The following is a 21,497-nucleotide window of genomic DNA, read 5'->3' as shown; positions in this document are numbered from 1 at the left end:
ATTAAAATTATTTTAAGTACAATTTGAAATTATGTTTGAGGTTTTAGAGTTAAATTTATTAGACTGTAAAGATTTTTACAAAGCTTTCCTAATGTAATGAGCTTAGGCACCACATATGTTGCATCTTTGGTGCACATTAGGAAGAGTTGCTTTTTTAATGAGCTTTAAAAACTACATTTGCATACCAGAGGAAAAGGTCAGTGATGTGTGGATCAAGTCGGTAAATTAAGTATCACAGTATTATGTTATTATGCTTGCCTTCCAGAGACACACAATAACAAAACCACAGGCTACAGTTACCACACTGTTCTAATGCTTCCATGTCCACGACCTTGTCAGCTGACACATCCCAGCAGGCTGTGCCTCGGGGCCCACTGGCTCCATCTCTCACCCAGGCCTCCTTTACCTTCTCCCCACCTCCTCCTGCAGCAGAGCAGCTGCTATGCCTGGCAGTCATGGACCTCAAGCAAGCACAGGAAGGGGGAGCTGGATTCAGCGTGCCAGCCCATCTTCAAACACTGCTTTTACTCCAGCCTATGCCCCTCGTAAAGATACCCAGGACAGTGTCCTGAATCCCTGTAACAAGATCAAATCTCTTGGACAGCAAAGCATCAGGATGGGGACGCCTCTTTCCCAAGTTCCATTCCACTCGAGTTTTGTCCAAGGATACAGCAGAAACACAAATACCAAAATTAGTTCTAATGCTGTGGTCCAAAATTTGACTTGGTGTACTGGTACAGTTCTTTTTAGCTGGAATGTTAGATACTTGGTAATCTGTAAAGATTGCTTACTGGTAGCTAAATTTACATTTTTATTTTATAATAAAATAATCTAGGAACTGACTACAAATACACTTTCCTGAGGTTTTCAGCAAAGTCCACTGGATTTACCTTTACTTGTAAGTATTGTAAATTATTGATAATTTACAACTATTATAACATATCGTATATTTTTTAAGGGCAATTGAAATTGATTCCTTCCTCAGCTGTGCAAAGATCCACAATACTGAACAGGTCTTTCTGCCTCTCTTTGTGTCAGAGATAATAGGTATACACTGAACCACATTATGCACTCCATAATAATTATGCATGTTTATACATTTCACAGCAAGTAAGTGATAGTCCAGCTCTGTATGAAGATGTAGATTTAGTCATTAGATTAGAGAAAAAAATCCTTTAAAATATTACAACAAGAATAGCACAACTCAATACAACTGAGCAGTTATAAGTGATTTTAATGATTTTTCACTTTTTGGATATGATAATCCTCAAAGCAGCATTCAAAAATATAGTGCAAAATATTTATTCATTTTATTTACAAATAAAATGTGCAGTTCAGCTTCTGATTCTTGCCACAGTAGATGTTATTTTTTTTTATGTGATGAAAAGAAATTATGAGAAACATTTATAGAGAAAAGAGTTAATTTTAACCCTTAGAACAAAGATCTTCCTTCATTTATATTTTTGTAGGAGTTACACAATATTTTTCAAAACTGTTTTCAGTCAAAAAGGAAACCCAGAAAGTCCAAGACAACACTAAAGAATTATATAGGAAAGAATGGTTTTTCAAAACCATAAAGTTAATTTTGCTGTGACAATCACAAAGCAAAGTTCTTATCTACACAGAATATAAATTCTTTTTTTTTTTTTTTTTTTGCAGCTTAAACATAGAATCTTTACAATGTAATGGGTTCCCCCCCTGCCCTTTTTGCTATACAAACTGCCTTTGGGGGAAAAAGTATACTAGTATCTTCCTTTCCCTCTGATGAAACAACAAACGCTTTGGTTATAGAGCAATCCGTGCACAATAGTGTTTTAATTTGCAAGGCAATACTCCTTTATTAAGTTGATAGAATTCCACTAGCTGGATGAGATCAGTAAATCTGGTATGACCATCATCAAGGGTATAGAATAGCTTTCCATCATCTTCCAACTGCAAAAATGGAAAAACAAGATTCAGTAAAATCCTCTTTTGCTACATGTTTTTTTTCTGACTAGAACACTTGTTTGAGAAGTGCTCTTACAGACCAACATATTCATAACCTTACAACTACTGAGAGCAGAAAAAATACAGTGATCATTTACACATCATTAAAATCTAAAGAAAAAAATTTAAGATTTAAAAAAAAGAAGACCAATAGAAAAACAATGTATTATTTGGCTTCAAGTACACACCTAAAAGGAAAGAACAGTTAAATAAGTATAGGAATACTCCTTCTGCATTAACAATACTACTTCATGCCTTTGCTTTGGAATGATAGCTGAGGTTAATACCAACCCTGAGTTTTAACAGAGAGCCATGAAGCAACTCAGTTCGAAGTTACTCATAGACTTCAACCTTTGCTCCATTCACTTCCATGATTTTCTATCACTTTTGTAAGATATGACGAGGCTACACACCAATGCAATGCAGTGGTGTGCTGGGTAGCATTAGCTACACAAGACACTACTCATCACAGTGACATGCTTGCTCTAGTAGCTTTGTTGTAGGAGGAAGAATTGCTGCAGCTCCAAACATGTATTAGCACAGATACAGAGGAGAAAGAAGAAACTTCAACAGATACCTTGAAAGATTCCTTTAGACTTTTAGATGCTTAAAAATTTGCAATCACTATGTCCCTCTCATAAGTTACTGAATGTTACCTCTTGCACAATTTGTATTGCACTGCTGACCATATAATTTCTTGATTTAGTTCCTCTACTGCTGAGATGTCTAATATCAAGAGGATAAGTGAAGAAGTGACTAATTGGTTTTCTTGTAAATATAGGGTGAAAAAATCCGTTCAAACTATCTTTTAAAAGAAAAGGGAAAAAAGATACTTTACAAGATTGAAAGAGTAGTGAATAAAGGATCCTGAAGTAGGTCTAGCATGGAGTAGCAGATGGCGTGCTAGGGAAAGATGCAACTACCCCACCTGAATACAGGGGAAGGGAGAAGATAGAATTAGCTGTCTTACCTGTAATTAAGAAGTTTTATCTGAAGCAGCTGTTGAACTGCTTATGACTCCTGGTTATTCTACCCTTTTCTACCATGACTGGAAGTAGTTTGTAATTTCTTTAGTCTCAGACTTTGTTCAAACCAGGTCAAACTCTGCTAGTTAAGGAATTACCAATGTGAGAATGTGTGAACTCCTGTGCTCCAGCCAAAAACCTGAAAATGGATTATCATTCATTGGACTTTCTTTATGCATGCAATTTTCCTGCAAACACACTGCAGGCAAGGAGAGTTAACAATTCAAATGTCTGTTATCCTCCTAACAAGTTAATTCCAAACCTTGAAATGAATACCACACAGATTGCTAATTCTAAAGCTATCAATATTTTGCAAAGTAAAAACTCATATCAAAATTCTGTTGCTCAAGAACCTAGCATCTTCTGCAAGCTAAGAAGGCTGTTATGAGAAAACATTTATTAGAAAAAGACACTCCCAGAACTGTGTACCAATTCTTCATCTTTCATACTGATGAAATTTCAGGGTAGAATCCATTGAAGTGAACTTGCATCAGCTCAGAGTGTAAAGGCTGAAAAATACCTTTAAACTAACAAGCTCTCCAATTTTCAGAGTACAGGATCCCAAATGTATCCCAAATGTTCCCTTCTGAACTTTTTACAATCAATTCTCAACTACCCACCTGCAATACCTGTTGCACAGGTTGCCAATGTTAACACGAGGCACCTGTTTACATGGGTGAGGCATGAACTAGCAGGCTGCATACCCTATCTAAAGGGAGACATTTTTAAGTGCAGCATAACCTGAAGCAACCTAAAATACAAGAGAAAAATAATTCATTTAGAGATTGAATTGTTTTTACCGTTCAAAAAGATTTTGTAAATGACATTTTTTTTGTTTACATTTAGTAAGAAAGTTTGCCGTTACAATGGCTGGAAACACATAAGAGTTTAGAACAGTAGAATTTGAAATTCAAAGAGGTAACCTTGATCTTCACTGAATAAGCTATGAATTTACTACAGTAATTCAAAATGCCTTGTTTCTTAGAAAATGATCACTTCATTTAGATCAGCAGCAACTGGAACCAAAACCCTTCCTCCCTTAAACAACAATTTTGTGAAATCTTTAAAGAGCACTGTTCTAGAAAAACAGAGCATGTTTAAGTCAGGGTATTGAGAATGGAATGACGGTACTGAATGCAACCAGAAACTGACAGAAAGGAACTGAAATATGCCAGTATTTGGGGGACAACAGCTTCCAAGCTGACACACTCTCTCTGGATTAAGCTGTTCTCATCACAATTTATTTTTTTCAGGCTACTATCATAGGAGAAATTGCTTTACTTAAAAAACAATTCAAAAACATTTCCTTCAAGTAAGTAAAGTTTTGCAATGAAGTGATAAAGGTCTTCTCAATGAACAACATGGGAAATGTGACCCAAGTCTGTAGACAATTATATCAAAACTAAGAATTCCTGGTTCCTCCAAAGATCCCACAACAGGAGAGCAAGGTTTTAGCACATTCTTATGAAGGGAAGAAGAGAATCATCCATCTCAGAGGAAACTGAAGATAACTGCAGCATCCTGCTACACCTGCACTTAGAGAAGAGAGGGTCTGTTTTCTAATACAGAAAGGTAAAGTGGTCTCTCTTAAATTTGAGAATTAAAGAGCATCCCAATGAACTAGAATCATACACTCTTTGTATGGGGTTTAGAAGGTTTTCTAAACCATACAACAATTACACCAAAGTAAATGCTAGAAGAGAATACAGTCATTGAATGCACAGAGATCTTACACCCAGGATTCTTATCAAGGATTATATGTTGATGATCCCATGGGATCCAGTGTATAACTATCACTTTTGGGTGAATTAATCCTCCATATTCTGTACCTAAACACAACAAAATCCTGGACAATTCTTATAGCTAAACTGATCAACTTCTTTCCTCCTCTCAAATAATGCTTCAGTTTTATTCTAGATGAACTTTTTTCAGTAGAGGATATCAGCTACAAGCCCTAGGTAAGGCATACATAAATTTGGTGAATGATCAGAGAGAATCAACAGGCAAAGACAAAAAAAAAAATAGTGACATTGGACTAATTTCTACTGAGCATCAGCAGAATCTGCTAGAAACTTCAGCAGGAAGATACATGGAGGTTAGAGTATTATGTGGTCAGGAAGAAAGGTTCTTGTAAAGAGAGATAAAAAAGCTCTGTGTCTGCTCAGTTATATCAAGCATCTGTGGCCAAAACACAAAATGCTCAAGTATTTATCAACTCAAGAGATGCAGCATGTAAAGAAATCCACATAAACCACCTCATGAGAGTGGAAGCAATCGGGATGGCTAACCATTCTGGCAGGATAACTGGACAGTATGTTCAATGAAAACTAACAGAAATATTATTTCAGCTTAGTAACTTCCAGCTTACCTATAAAGCAGCTGGACAAGATAATGACTTTTTTTTTCCCCCTGAAGAAGACCTGTACATGAATATACCACAGTAACAAGAGAGGTCAACAAAATATGTCTGACTACAAATATTGAAACTACCCTTAACAGAAGACTCAGTGAGATTTGGACACACAATGGAGGCAGTCCAAAACAGACGACTTAGAAATTGTGTACATACTGAAAAGTAAAAGGAAACATGAACTCTATTAATACATGATTTTCATGCCATCAGGGTTGCTTCTATTCCAGTTGGAACAGATCTGTTTAGCTTTTCAAGAAACTTTTTAGGACTTCATAATACTAGTCAAGCTTTAGAACAAATCAAACAGAAAAGCTCAAAAATGTTCAACTCTACTAAAGAATACTAATTATATTTAGTGATACAGGTATGATGTTTACATGTCCCATAAAACAACAAAAGAAGAAAAAAAATCCATTCGTATTCTACCACAGTTATTCAATTTTTTGGTTTTACAACTCCATATATAAACTGAAAAAAACTTACTTACTGGTACAATTTGAAAATGTTTTATTTTCAATCCATGACTCAGTGACAATACAAATGTTTTGGGATTACTTTGGCTATCGCGTACCAGGAATACCCTAAAAGAGATCAAAAAATTTCAAAGTAAGAACATCTGAAATCCTTTTACAAACATACAGTTAAAACTGTTCTAAATTCATTACAGCAAGTATTAGTGAAAAGCATAAATAACATCAATTATGTAAGTTAGGCTTTTAATCAGTATTTCTTTGCAAATGTGTCACTGGGAATACTTTCTCTTAAGTTCTTCTTCACCTTGTCTATTATGTGAAAAACATGCATTCTCAGAATAAATGACACTGTAGGCGTTAGTTTTTACACTGCATAGAATTACAATACATTTCTTCAGACAGAAAAGCACCCTCAAAGTTTCTGCTTTGAACAAAGTTTTTCTTTGGACTCTGACTAGAGAAAACTTGAATTTTCTATATCACAAGTATTATAAGTAATATTCAAAAGGTAGTTCAACAGGAATTTTACAGAAAAGATAATGCAAGGCACACCAGAATGTTTTTCACATCTGGCCAATCCTCATAAATGCACTCTCATTTCTGCACAGCAGCAAAATTCCCAACAAGACAGAGCTACACTCTGCTTGCTTTATGGAAGGATTATTCAAATCATGACACTCTGAATGGCCAACAGTGCCACTGCAACTAAAATTCACTGATAACTTATTCCAACCAGAACATGGACAAACGTAACTTTGCCATAGTCCTGGTAGAATAATTAGGTAAAGACAAAGGATGATTACCAGCATGAGACAGTTTTCATTGAATCATCAGTTTGGAATATTGGCAGAGAACAGTTTGGAGGACAGGGAAGAGCCTGGTAGCTTTGGAGAGGAGAGAGTCTGAACTGCTTGTACTGTGTGGGTCTGGAATAGATACAGCTGACCAACGTACCAAAGAAGGGAAATGGAGGGACAGCCACTGGCAAGCATGCTTCTCCTTTCAGGACAGAAAAGAAATGGGCAAAATGGACTTGCAGGTTTCAATCAAGCAAGCATTAGTGACCACCTAATCATAATTGTTTGCCCCACCACACACCAGAAATGAGAGTCAGGGTAATACATGAAAAGAAAGAATTTCAAGGAAAAAAGAAAGCAGTCAAAGGTTGGCAGTGGATTTTCACTGACTTCCAGCATGGATTCAAAGTACTAATTTCATTCTCAAAGTTTTTAAGAGTTCTATTTTTACATAGTAAGAAAATTCCTGGAATTAATAAATTTGGAGTCCATACTCATTACCGTTTCTGTCAAAATGCCTGTGCAGTGTAGCTGGGAGCCCCGTTACTAAGGCAGTTCCTCCCGAAGGCTGCTGCCAGCCCAGCCGAGGCTCGGCACGGGCAGGGACACCCGGAGCGCGGGCTCCGCTCAAACCGGCTCGCTCCTACCACCTAGCGGCTCTCACCCTCCCCGGGACGCGAGCGACACTGCTCACAGCAGTCGCAACAGATCCCGTGTGCTAACTTCCATATTGTATATGTGTGTCATCAGTGACTGGCACTTCATTTTATTCAGCAAAATGACACTGTAGGAATGTACCACTTTGCAGATATCCAAAATGGGTTCTCTAAGCCCAGCTACTAGGATCCACATTAAATGATACACACTGCAATCACTTTTATTGGTTCTCATTCATCAGTTCTTTTAATGTACATTTTCTTACTTCTTTCCTTGTTTTATCACATATATAAGGAACATTTCTTCTCCTTCTGATAAAAAGATCATTATTTTGTAACATAAACACAATAGACCTACTTTAGTTGTCAAAGGACTTTTAAAATTTTTATTATGTAGTTCACAGAATCTCAGAAATGTTAGCTGGAAAGAGCTTTTTAGACATGCTGGATGACTCCAGCCAACTTCTTCCTCATGAACTTCTCTGAATGATGAACTGGACTTTTCATGGGCCTTTTGGTAATGGCTCTTATCCCTTTCATCAACTGGATGCTGATCAGTTTGCAATCCCACCAACCATTTATCACTGAAAAGTCTTCAAATACACTTTAGGGGGTAAAATACGAAATCTACATATTACCACGTGAACCTTTTTAAGAAAGTTGATTTAACACCAGATCAAAAAACTTTCTTCTTTCATAACATGCCTTAAGATTGTTGCTGTCCCTAATTCTGTTATTGGATTATCCAAATACTAAAACTACTGTAGTTAGTTTATATAACTGCTTCTTTATCTTCTAAAAGCCATCATGGGAAACATATTTGTTGGTACATACAGTACAGAGGCCCAACTCCCTTGTCATATATGCATGAGAACTCCTTGCTCGGGATCACCTTAAAAGGCTCAATACGGATTATTTTCTCTGCCCTCACTCCCAGAAAATACTTACTTTTCCCATTAAAAATTGTTATATATATTAATTCGTGTTTTCAGCTCATCAAAATGATGTCACATGAAGTCATGTGTTCATTACTTCACTGTAACTCCTGAATATGTATCTGACAGCATATGAGCACTCCTACTACCAATGTTCAAAATAATTCTAGATAGTCCACACAAAAGTATCATCCTCCTCAAAATCCCACTGCACAGCTACGACTGGCTCCAAGAATATAACATAAACAACTCTGTACTAAACCAATGCTAGCAAGGTACTCACTTTCTCAGTGTGTGTGTAAGAAATACACTGAAAAATGCATCAGGCCTAGGCTGACATTCTTTTCAGAAATATATGTTGGATTCATCCCCATGTCCTGTCTCACTCTTCTAACAAAAGCAAAAATAAATGCAGAGCAGAGAACCAGCTTCAAGATGATAAGCTAGGCTTAAAAACAAGACCCCAGAAATTAAAAAAAAAAAAAAAAAAAAAAAAAAAAAAAAACCACCAAAAGTGGAAGTCCAATTAACCATCCCTGTGCTGGGTTTGTCTCCCTTTCCTTCCCTTCACTTTTTTTGTTTTCCTGGAGCTCTTTCTGTAGATGTAGAAAACAATACTACAACATACTTAATCTATAACTGAAGGAATTTAACTTGCAATCTGATGATCCAAGTACCTAACTGTAAACAGACTCAAAGAAACTGAGATTTTTATGGAATTACTCATTGAATGAAGGAGGCCCAGGTTTACATTTAATACAGGACTAAGGATAAAATTGCAGGAATGAAAAGCAGGAGGATTTGAACATAAAATACCTACTTGCTTTGTCATTTTTAAAATAAATATTTAAATGAAATATTTTAAAAATTAAAGTCTTACCCTAACATTTATTGTTTACTATTAAACGACGACACAATTTTTAGTCAATTCGTGAGAAAAAAAGCATACTTTTTTTCAATGTCTGTCCCAGCACAGTTCAACTTAGAATAATGTTTTCAGGCTTTCTTTCACTCTTTCATCATTAATAGAGATACAAAAGACTGGTGCCAAGGCTGACAGCTCCAGAGAATCCTGTGCAAAGACACAGCCCTAGTGCTTGGCTTGGAATGGACATAAGTAATCGGTCAGTGACAGAATCAAAGTCTTAGATCACCACTTCATGGTTTCCAAATGATATAAAACAGGAACCAACTGATCCCCAGATAGCCTGATATAAAAGAATTTTTTATTCCTATTAGGCAAGTGCAAACTCCTTGCTCCACTTCCCCCCAGTAAGAGGCACAATAAAATAGGAGTTGTTGGCTAGAAACATGTCTCAGAGAAGCTATGTAAAGAATTAACTTACCCATCTACAAGTCCATGCTGCAAAATAAGTCTCTGAGCCTCTTCTCTAGAGATTTTATGATGAAACCACGACTGAGATCTGTGTATAGCTGTAGAAAAAAAGACCAGTGAAAAAACATTTTCCCTTTATTGAAAGAACCAGTTATTGCATTTCTGTGGCAAGGAATTAACTCGGACATACCCATGTTAGACATGGCAATAGGGCTACCATGTGAGTTGAGTCGGAGACACCCTCTCCTCTGTATGAGAGAGAAGCAAAAACGTGAAACAAAAAGCTCTTTTGTTAAAAAAAACCAAACCAACAAACAAACCCCCCCCCCCCCATCAAAACAGAAAATACTATTCTGATAAATCAAAGGTATTTATACCCGCCATGCTAATCCTTCTTCAACTGCAACTGAAAGGGCTTCTGTTGGATTTTCTATAATTCTGCTTCTGTGTCCTGAGAAATCCATTGCTACTAAGGAATTTTCTGAAATGCTTCTCTGCAACAAAGAAAAATAAATTTAGTTTGCTCAATTTTTACAAGATTCATCATTTAAAAGCGAGCTTCTGAGAAAACATTATGTTTTGTAAGTGATATTTCAAGTATTGGCAGTGTTTCTCATCAGAGCCAAACTCATTTTACCCTAGGGAGCATTTATAATTCCAGTATGCTGCTGCAAAGCTCAATTTTACAGTCTGGCAGGACAGACCATCTTTTTGCATTACTGCAATGGATGACAAATACATCATTTTACCATAAACTGTATTTATATTTTTAACTATAACTAGCCCTTTCCATGTCAAAACAAGTCAGGAAACTGTTATTAAGATGTCCAAGTAACAGGAAAAAAAGGTAAAATACAAAATTATTATACATAATGATCCAATTAAAAAATATTCAAAATATTTCATTAGAAATATGTCCGATTTATATGTCTGCTATATAAATTTCCATTCAGTTTACCATATTTAAGCACTGAAACAGCAATTTCTATGGAGTATAACTTCTATTTTAACACATCCCTTCTAACTCTAATCACAGACTCAATAACTGCAGCATCTGTTACAAAAAAAACGCTTGTTTTTTTCTCTCAGTGAAGATCAATTTTGTAACAACTGAATAAGAACATTGAGGTTTGACAAAACAGTCCTAAAAATCACCAAAATGTTTCTTAGAAACCAAGGTTTACAAGATCAGGTTTTATAAGAATTGTGATGGCTCAAATGTTAGTAGGCACTGGAATATCTAATACATAAAAGAGCATTCTAGTACTCAGCACGTTAAAGCAACATCTGGACACAAGAGGCCCAAATTTCTGCAGAGTTAGCAAAGCTTCCCAGTCCAAAACCAGAGCAGCTCTGGTTTTTTTGGGTTTTTTTTGGTTTGTTTGTTTGTTTGTTTGTTTGTTTGTTTTGGTTTTTGTTTGGTTTTTGTTTAGTTGGTTGGTTGGTTGGTTGGTTACAAGCATGAATATAACCAAAAATGGAAGATGGCAATTCTGTAGTTCACTGTAATTCTTGACACTGTAGACTAAGGTCTATCTGAGTAACTGTAACGTGTAAAGAACTTTGCAAAAGTAAAAAAATAAGGGCAAATGAAGAGAAAATGTTTGCCTCTAGCAGGGTGGAGGGAACTCTTTGTAGCTGACATGGTTGAGAAATTAAGGAATGTAAAACGTGGAAGTGGCTTCCTTATGATGTTCATTAGTGTGTGCACTTAATCTGCGATTATTCAATTTGCTGTTTTATTCATGAATTATACACGAGTAGAAAAACAGTGCCATTGTTAGCAGCGGGTACACATTCTGCCTGTTAGAAGCTATGGGAACAAAAACACACACAACAGTGGAAGAGGAGAGAATCAGTAGTGGCTCCTTGATCCATCATAAGAGGAGCAGCTGGCTATTGCAGTAGCTTCACATAACACAAACTAAGGCACAGGCAGCGTATTAAGCACATGCTTAATAAGCCATGCTTATTAGCAAGATCACTGAAAACTACTTTTGTGAATACCTGTGATAGCAAATGCATTTTTAAGGCATTTTATCAGCAAGAATTATAATAAAAGCTAAAAAAAATTCACCATAAAATCATTGTCACAGATCTTGGCAATAAGTAATTTTTATCCAATTTTGCCAAAACCACAAAAGGGATATAGATCATCCATGAAAAAGTCTGAAATCAAATGACTCATAAAGAGCTGGGATAACGTAAGATATTAAGAAATGGACAACCTCATCCAATCCCAGCTATCCAACTGAGAAGATGCACACGGTATCTAGTATAGGCTGTTTTTTCTCCAAAACAGGGCAGACCATCTGCCAAATTATGGTTTTCCCCCAAAGATTACACAAGCTCAAATTCATCTCAAGTACTTTATATGTTATTTTTTTTTCAAAGATTAAAAGAGGAAGTATACAGAAAAGGATTTGTTACAACCTTCTTTTTCATCAGCATGTGTAACCTTAAACACTTTGCTTCTCCTTTAATGCAATTTATGGTACTGCTGCTTTGTTTTCAAAATCTTCTTTCCATTCAACAGTAATAAGCCATTGAACTTCCAAAATATTGAAGATTTTACAAAGAGAAAGCCTTTTAACTCATTTATTCTAAGTAAGAAAATTAATGAATTATCTCTCTAGTCAACCCTGGCAGCCCTAAATATTTTGGCAAGCGTTGGCACATGCAAGGTTTTGAAGGAACAGGTCAGTAGTGTAACTGACACAGATTACTTGAAAAGAGCACAATGGCAGAAACATGTATTTATTCATGGAGCTACTGTGGGACATACCATAGGTGTTATATTCAAAGGGCTGCAGCCACTTCTACCTTGATATGGTTGCATGTAATTCTGATACAGCTGCATCCCATACTAAAACCAGAAAATAACATGGTTAGCATTTTAAATTATAAACCTAAGCCAAGTAAGGTTTTTTCCAGATGAAAAAGATAGCACGCGCTTTTTTTTAACATTAAAAACCAGGGACAAAAGCTGTTAGGCTAAGGAAATATACATCATCGTTGTTGCTGCTGCCTTTATAAATGTACACTTTGCATTAAATAGCACCCAATTAATATACCAACTGGCTTGTTCCTATTTTGTCACAGTCACATTTTAAAAACATTAAAGTTCCCTTGTTGTGTATTCTTGTGGCTTTGTTCAACATTACTCAGCAATCTCACTTAATTCAACATTGTTACACAGAAGCATATGCTTAATGCTAAATATTTTCAGGACTGAGGCATCATTCTGTCCCTTACAATGATTCCAGGATTTGGTCTCTCTCTCTCTTCTTGTTCGAATGAAAAAGATTTCAAAGTACAAAATGGATACTGCTATTGCATGGGAACCTAAAATGATGTTACCTCTCTACTCACAGCATCAAAATATCACATAGCACATAGCAAGAAGTTAACTCCACACAGAAAAATTACCTTGAGTAACCTAATTGCTGTCATCCAACAGGTCCTACTTTGTTCATCATCTGCACAGAGCTGTTTCAGGTCTCTGGTTCCTCCTGATTTGTTAGGCTAGAAGGCCACAGCACATTTTTTTAGCATTAAAGCATATCTTGAAGATAATACCTGTTGAAATAAAAGCCACTAATTCTCCTATTTTATAATAGACAGCTGAATGTTGCTTACAAAGCCTTAAAGAAACTTAAGCTTACCTAAAAACTGTGGCTTGCTTTAATATGTATCAGAATAATAAGCTTGTACCTTAAAGCAGAATCCATAGTTTGTTGGTGCTCCAGAAATCTTTTTGCCTGTTAAAGACATGTACATATCACGATTGCTGAATTCACAGAAAAACTGCAGATGCCTTGGCTCCTAAAAAAAAAAGTAATGTAATACAGTTAGACTACTTTTAGCCAGCCTCTCCAGATAAGAAACTTGGAAGAATACAGTAGTTATCCTGTTCCAAAATACAGTCTTACAAACTGCAGTTTTAACCATGACATCATGAAATCTAAAAAGAGGCAACTCGATATTCATTTCATAATACAGTGGAAAAAGAAATCAAATCAGTTAAAGAATTTATTCTTCCAGACGAGAAAAACAACCCAGACTATAAGTTATGTAATTTCTGAGAAAACTTTCTCTAGATTCAAGCAATAATAAAACTAGAGTAGGAGGCAAGTTTTGAGAGCAGTATGCATTTCAAACATCAAAACAAAATAAACTTTCATAAACTGAAAAACAACATACTGTTATAATTATTGCCCAGTACCATTTCTAACCATTATCTCTACCCACTAAGTTAATTATATGAAGGAAGCAAACAAAAGAAATTTGCCAAAGGATATAAACCAGCTCAGTGAAAACTTTGGCAGGTAATTAGAGAAAATCCAAAACAGGAATAAACATTGGTTTGAGTAGTTTATATAAAAGGTTTCTCAATTCCAGTGTTTAAAATGATAAAGCTTAAAGTATCACCACCAAAAATTTGAACTAGTAAAATGAAAAACTGTCCAGTGACAAATTTTGAGAATTCCCAAAGTTATCCTGTAAAAATTATTATTTTTTATAATTAATTACTATATCAAATTTTCAGAACATCTACTTATACTTCAGAAATTTAACTAGAATTCGAAAATTCATTTTAACAGGGTACTCTGTTATGAGAAATATCAAGCAGAATGAAGCAAACTTATCAGGCAAAAAGAAACCAGAGTTTCTAAGACAACACCTTCCCAGTTTTGTATCTCCATATCTCTCTAGAGTATCTATAATAACTAGATTTATTTTTCCTTTTTTTATCACTGTAAGTTTAATTATTTGGTTATAAATTTTGGTTATTATTATTACAATGAATTATAAATACATACATTTTTGCTCTGACTTCACAGTTCTTGCTTTCTCTCTTTTTTTTTTTTTTTTCTCCTCCCTTACCTTAGATGTACCTTTAGTGGAAAAATAAAGGCCAGATCTTCTCAAAAGGAAGTACAATTTTTTCCATGATTTCTTCCCCTGCTCCTTTGCATGCAAATAACCATGAATCTCAGGATATGTGCTGGAGCTAAGGAACATCTGAAAGAAAGTATCAGACATGCATTTTTCTTTTCCTCTGAAACCAGTTTTGTGTTTTATTAACATACTCAGGGCTAAGGGGAATAACTCCTAAATACACTATCACACCACAGTAATTCAGTTATGATCACATCTAATCCCATCAACATCACCTCTCATTTAAGGCATGTAAGAATGTTACATAACTCCAAGGTATGCTAAGTTACATATTTATATGGAACCATATGGTTTGGAATGAGAGCATTACTTCTGCAATATGTGAACTTCTGCAACTAAACCAGTGTAAGAAGTACTGATGCCATGCCTCAGACCCTATTTATATAAAACTGCTAATCAGTGCTAACATCAGAAGAAAAAAATTATGTCCCTCCCCTCACCCACCATGTTACAAACCAGAGAAATTAACTGACCTGAGTTAAAATTAATTCAGCAAACCACAAACTCTGAATTACAAAACCATGCAGGTCAGGCAGATATTAGCATTTTCAAAAGGAGGGAATAAAGGGCTCTGCACCTGAAAGGTGCTTAAGGAGGAGCTTTAGTTGAACCAAAACCCGAGACACGGGGCCAGTCCCCAAGACAGCTCCTGCCTCTACTCAGTATATTCCGTGACTTCTCTTCAGCCATTTCATCAGACACTGACAGAGTGCAACACAGCTCTTATCTTGCTGAGGCTTTGACAGTTCTACTCAGTCTTGCTGCAAAAGTGACCACTAAAAGTGAGCAATCATGTTAACTTTACCCCAATTCCATGTAATGCATTAATTTTTATCACTCTTCTTCCAATAATACTACTCAGAACTATGACTCTAAACATATTAACCCAGAATTCTTCTATTTCCATATATGCCACAGAATCTGTTATTACTGAGCTCTTCAAGGAACCTTGCCCCAGGGTCTGTGGTATCATAAATTCTGTCAAGCCTTATATAGAGATATGGCACAAAGGATTTTCTGGTCAATATCTGCAGTTTTCATTGCTGAATTTTCCTTCTTACACACTTCTATTTCCAGAAAATCTTATTTGAGGAGTGAAACAACAGATTACAAGGCAAGAGATGGACTGGCCAGTACTGGACTCCAGCAGAATAAAACAGTGAACGTTATTTTGGAAGCACACAAAGTTCTCTGGCCACTAAATAATACAGTCCAACCAAGATATACAAGGTTTCTTTGACTTTTATTGTTTTGCTGCCTTGCAGTGAGGTGCATGAGTACCAGCTGCAGACCAACCTGAGCTGGTGTGAATGCAGTAACATGAGTAGGGCTCCACTGGCCAGGGCAGTGCCCCAGCCCACCACCAGGACTGCATTATGAGCAGCTTCACAGCGATTCACCTGAACAGTTCAATTACAGTAAGCCTAGGCACATCTATCTAAACGTGCTGCTGGCACACAGCTGTGTGCAAATGCAGTTTAAGCTATTTTAGCCACACTGAAGCAGATGGGTAGGACTTCATACATGTTCCAGCTGTTCATCTTCCCTTTTGCCATGTACTAACAGGTACACTGGTGGGAAATATGCAGGCTGAACTGAAAAAGTATAAAATCCATAAACAAAGTCAAATTAAAGCCTTAAGAAAATCTAAACAAGCCAATGTATGCAAAAACAAAAGAGCATCTTTTTAGGCTTTAATGTCTCTGCTAAAACTAAAAGGAGCGGTTGGCTTCCTGCCTGCACAAGTGTCTTCCCCAGAATTTCTGCCATAAGAGCTTCAAACCAGAAATGCTGTCATGAAAAACACTTCTCTTACTCAGCAGACCAAAGTGGAGGAGCAATACAATGCTAAGCTTCGACAGTCACTGTTGTACCCATGCTATCAATTAAAATAAAGTAGAAGTAATGCTAGGAAAAAGGCAATCTTAAATCCATCTTTTCCTTTCTAAGGAAAGACAGCTGAGGACTATGTGAGAAAATAGAACATGAACAAGCTGTAGTCAAAACCATTAACTGTCAGAAGGATGAGCAGTAAAAATATTTCAGAGTGAGAACTGAATGTCTGTAATAAATGCCAAAAATGAATTATAGCAGGAAAGAAAATTTCCTTGGGTTGATTTTTGTTTCAAGATGATTTTTCTTGGGGTTTTTTATTGCCTTTTGTTTTGTTGTTGTTTTTTTTTTTTTTTTAATGGAGGTACGTACAAGTTTGTTATAGGAGGGAATGGATCCCTGTTTATGCAGATAAAAATAAGAAAAATCCTTAGTACTGGAAGAAGACAGAAGAGCTAAATGATAACTGCAGACAGGGACTACTGGTCACACAATATGCAGAAATAAACTTGCACCCTCTTCTCCACACAATCAAATATATACCCTGATAAGTAGAGTGGTGTCAAGTGCCACCATGTCCTTCAGATACTGATATAGACAGCACTAAGGAGTTGAAACATATGCAGTGTTTCAGGAGTTAAGAAGCCATCATTATACTAGACTTTGTGAATCATGTTGAATTTGATGACTGATTTCTTCAAAGATGTGATGACAGCTAGCCATGATCCAGACCAATACTACTGGGAATGAGCTGGATTTTTACCCTGAACCTGCTGAAGAATTTTGGGACCACCAAGTAATTCTAGTGAAGAATTGATTCTGAATCTCAATATTGTCCCCTATAGACTTCAGTCCACCTGAAAGGTTTAGACTGGGAGGCAAACAAACTTCCTAGAGTGGAAGACAGAGTAAGGCAATGGGGAGATTAAAACTACATCCAGGAGATTGGCAAGAGACGGAAATTCAGTACAGGTCTGTTTCAGCCTGAAGCCCGAAATGGCAGTCATGTGAGAAACTGGTTAGGGAAAGAGGGACTTGCTATAGCAGAGAGATTAAAGAAATGAAAGCCTGGCTCTTAATAATGATCTTCAAATTGTCATACTGTGTTCATTTTTGACATATTTTAAAACATCCAATTTGCAAAAATAGCCTAAAGCAAGTTCTAAATAGCCCAGACTGCCTACCACTACACATGCACATACAGAGCTGTGTCTCAGAGCTGCTGTACCCTGACACACCTCTTTCGTAAGCTAAAGGCTTTCATGGCAGCAATTAAACCTCTCTTTGGTATACACAGACATTCAGTATACCCTAGACCTAGTGCTTTTACTTAGCACATGCTAAATGGATAGGAGACTCATGAACTTCTCTTTTGTTTTTGTGGCTCTGTTCTACAAAGATGCTCTGATTCAAAATCATCAGCCAAAATACTCACTCTTCCACTTCCAATGAGAGTTAAAAAAAAAAACAGACCTTGAAAACATTTTACTTGCTTACAGCTCAATCCACAAAAGAATGTCAAAGTATCAGAAGTGATTTTTTAATCACTTGTAAGCATTGAACTGTCAGACTAATATCTCTTTTTGATACTTAACCAAGCACATCACAAATAATAATGCAGCCCATTAACTTGTCTTAATGAAAGTTTCCAAGGAAATAGTGACTCACTGTAAACAATTTACCCAACAGTTTCTGCTGAAATGTGCACAATGGCTGCACAATCCACCAAGGTAGTCTCTACTTTGTGCCTATTAAGTTTTATTTGTTGAAATACAATTAAGCATACAATGCAACAAAAATAGCAACAAAGGAGAGTTTGCAACATGTTTTTCAATCTACCAAAATGGCAAGTAACTACTTATATATTTAGAATGATTCTTAAACTTACCTACCAGCTTTGAACATATAGATCTCACAATATGGGCTCAAATAAGTTCTGCACAAGAATATATGGCAAACAGTTCTCTTATAAAAGTGTTCATTATTTTTTAACGACCAAATTACATTTGTGAGGAAAATTATAAAGTTCTATTAACATAGGGGACAGAATTTTCTAAATTAAATGTTTATGCTAGACCGCAATATCTGTATTATATAGGCGGCAAAAGGGACACTATTTTCATTAGATTTGCAGCACTTCTGAAATCACAAAAATTTTATTTAGGTTTGTAAAAATTATTTACTGAATCTAGTGTGTGTCAAATCTAATTCACAAAAATTTTTACTATATTTGGGATAATCTTAACATCTTGATTAAAATCTACTCTTATAAGGATATAATTATTTAATATGAAGGATTGCTTTGAGAATTAGTTACTTAAAATGGTTTCATTTACTGGTGGATGCTAAGGTAGACTTATCATATAGATTTTTTTAAAACTGTAATTTCTGTGTTTCTTTTGCTTCTGCCTTAAATATCCTGTGTTATGTTGCCTTTCCAATCATTCTTTATCCCCAAAACTCGTGCATAGGGTTGTTGTCTTAAGTCCAGTGGAAGTTCTTCTTCTATTATTTAATTTTTCTAATGACAAGCAAACAAGAGTGATGTGTATGTTTCCACCTTTATTACTCATTGTTCCCCTCTTTGAAAGTAAGACGGTGATCCCTGATACGGTCATTTTGTATTATCATTTCATTAATCCCACTGTAAATTAGAATCTTGTGTCTGCTTAAAAGATGACTAACACTGACTGACCTACCATAATTTTTTTTGAAGGCTACACTAGCCTTCAAGCTAACAAATCATACTAGTCAGTTTAAATTTTCTACTTGTTAAGTTTAACCATTTAACTCTTTTTTATATCCATGTGTGTCACATCACCAGTATTTTGGCATTCTACCATAGCCTGCTGCTAAGTTTGTTTAGCACTCCTCCACCTATTTAAGGAAAAAGGGTCTTTCACCTGAAATACCCACTAAAGGTATTTGATGTTTTCACTGTATTTTCTCTGTTTTTGTGCTTCTTGATTTTTAAAGGATGTCCAAGTTTCCAAGTGTGGACATATAATAGCTGCTAGGAAGGGACACATAGTTTCTTATCTCTTGAGGAAAAAAGTTATTCAAAACCTAGCAACACCTCCAACAGCAATAAGGAACTATGCTCACACAGCACAGATAATGGGAAATAATGAGCTGTGCTGGTTCATCTTCATTCAAGGATTACATACCTGTAATATCCCAGAGTGGCTTAGAGCTGCATTGGTCTCACTTGGAAAAGATATCATATGATCTGGAAAAAAGCTCTGTAACAACAAGAACTTGCTTCAAAATTCTGTAGAAATAAATATAAAACTTTCTCTTTTGGAAGTGTAATTTAAGTTCTCAGTGCAGTGCAAGACACTGAAGATTCCCTGATCCAATAATTTAAGCTTACCTTAATATCATCCCAAAATTTGGCACATGTTATATATTATTTGCTGAAAAACATAGAATTTTGAGAAAACATCAATAGCCTCTGGAACAGGGTTTCAGACACCAGTGCAAATCACATTGCAATATTTGGCCCTTAGTGTTGTTTTTCTAGCAGTAATTTCTATTGCTGTTGACATACAAGACTTGCCTGGGGAGTCAATATGCTACAAAGTAAGGAGGCTATACACCAACATGATGAAAAGTGTATTGTTTTCTGTTGTTTTTATTACACTAGAAACCCAGTAAAATATTTTGAATAACTTCCACTAATACAGAAAAAGTTGACTCAGTTTTTTTTTTTAATTTTCTATTTTATGTATTATACAAATTAACAAAAAAAAAATCTGACTACATCAACATGATGGGGTTGAAAGTCTACAATTAAAATGCCAGTTTCATTATCAAGGAAAGCTCAAGGGATAATTTATGGGACAGACCTGCAGATGAGGTGTTCAATACAGTCATGCAGATACGAAGCAGACAAGGGTTTGACCATTACAAACAATGTTTTCTCAAGGCCTGGACAAGTTTGAAATTAATACTCCCTTGGCCACCCAATGTCCAGCAATTTCCATTTTTAATGAAACTGAACTGCTGGTAGGGTTAATTCACATTAACTCATTATGACAAAGCATTCTTGCTACAGCTGGGACCAGAACAGCCAGAAAAACTCTGCTTAGCTATAGCTGCTGAAGCTGGTGTAGCTGCAGGTCTGCCGTGCTCCACAGACAGTTCCACTCACTGGTTATACAATAAATAAACTTAATTTTTGAAGGCAACAGACAGAAACTGATGCATAGAAAGTCCCACCTGAATTTGAGGAAAAACTTCTTTACTATGTGGGTGATCACATACAGGAACAGATTGCCAAGAAAGGTTGTGGAATCTCTCTCAATGGAGATATTCAAGAACCCTCTGGATGCAATCCTGTGCCATGTGCTTGGGGTGACTCTGCTTGAGCAGGGAGGTTGACCTGTGATTGCCTCTTTACGAACTATTGCCAATTCTGTGATTGCCAATTCTGTGATTGCCTCTTTACTAACTATACACCATCTCAAGCTGAAAAAATTTTCACTGGTATAGTGATATCTCCATATCTGGGTCAAATCTATCATGATTTGTCCAGAGACATACAGGTCAACCAAACAAAAAAATTCCCAAAAGTCTTATATTTCTTGGTATCTTTATATTTACCTTTTTATCTTTTTCATAGGTAGATAATCTGAGTTCCTTTTCACTTTTTACCTTTTAAGCTCTCACACAGTTCTGCTATTTCTCCCTTTTACATCTGAAACAAGCTGGTTTTATAAGAGACAGCATTAGGAGTTGTCCAGTTACACCATGGAGCAACCAGATGGCAAGTTCCTTCCGCTGAGCCAGGACTGCTTCCATGGCCTTTGCCATCAGCCAAGGTCTGAATCAGCAGCATTAACCTTTGGCAACATCTCTGCATTACAAGATATCTCTGCTCTCTTTCTATTCCTTATGTATGCTAACTTTGGCTTCACTTTCACTTACCCCTAATAGGTTATGGCTGCTCATGGCCTTTCATGTCAGTTGTCATTTAGCTACAGCTGGGAGAAGTTGCAATTCGGCAGTGCTGAGCCAGAACATTCAATTTTCACTTCACAATAAAATCATCTTTGCTACAGGTGCCCCTCCTCACCGTG

At 36.2% G+C, this 21,497-nt stretch overlaps 1 protein-coding gene across 1 annotated transcript in view; it reads right to left on the bottom strand.

Annotated features, from left to right (window-relative positions):
- Positions 1 to 1,214: 1,214 nt before the first annotated feature.
- GRB14 (growth factor receptor bound protein 14) overlaps positions 1,215 to 21,497 on the bottom strand; it is a 58,298-nt gene continuing 38,015 nt past the window's right edge. The window contains exons 5-14 of the mRNA XM_053948362.1: positions 19,584 to 19,658; positions 14,509 to 14,646; positions 13,336 to 13,446; positions 13,051 to 13,146; positions 12,407 to 12,487; positions 9,999 to 10,115; positions 9,812 to 9,869; positions 9,632 to 9,719; positions 5,912 to 6,005; positions 1,215 to 1,932 (exon numbers count right to left, since the gene is read on the bottom strand). Of these exons, the coding sequence (XP_053804337.1) occupies positions 1,786 to 1,932; positions 5,912 to 6,005; positions 9,632 to 9,719; positions 9,812 to 9,869; positions 9,999 to 10,115; positions 12,407 to 12,487; positions 13,051 to 13,146; positions 13,336 to 13,446; positions 14,509 to 14,646; positions 19,584 to 19,658 (1,005 nt within the window). The 3' untranslated portion in view covers positions 1,215 to 1,785. The remainder of the gene's footprint in view (positions 1,933 to 5,911; positions 6,006 to 9,631; positions 9,720 to 9,811; positions 9,870 to 9,998; positions 10,116 to 12,406; positions 12,488 to 13,050; positions 13,147 to 13,335; positions 13,447 to 14,508; positions 14,647 to 19,583; positions 19,659 to 21,497) is intronic.

The sequence above is a fragment of the Vidua chalybeata genome, chromosome 7 (assembly GCF_026979565.1).
Source record: "Vidua chalybeata isolate OUT-0048 chromosome 7, bVidCha1 merged haplotype, whole genome shotgun sequence".
Taxonomy (NCBI): domain Eukaryota; kingdom Metazoa; phylum Chordata; class Aves; order Passeriformes; family Viduidae; genus Vidua; species Vidua chalybeata.
Note: the sequence above shows the minus strand (reverse complement) of the source record. Positions and strands in the feature narration are given on the sequence as shown.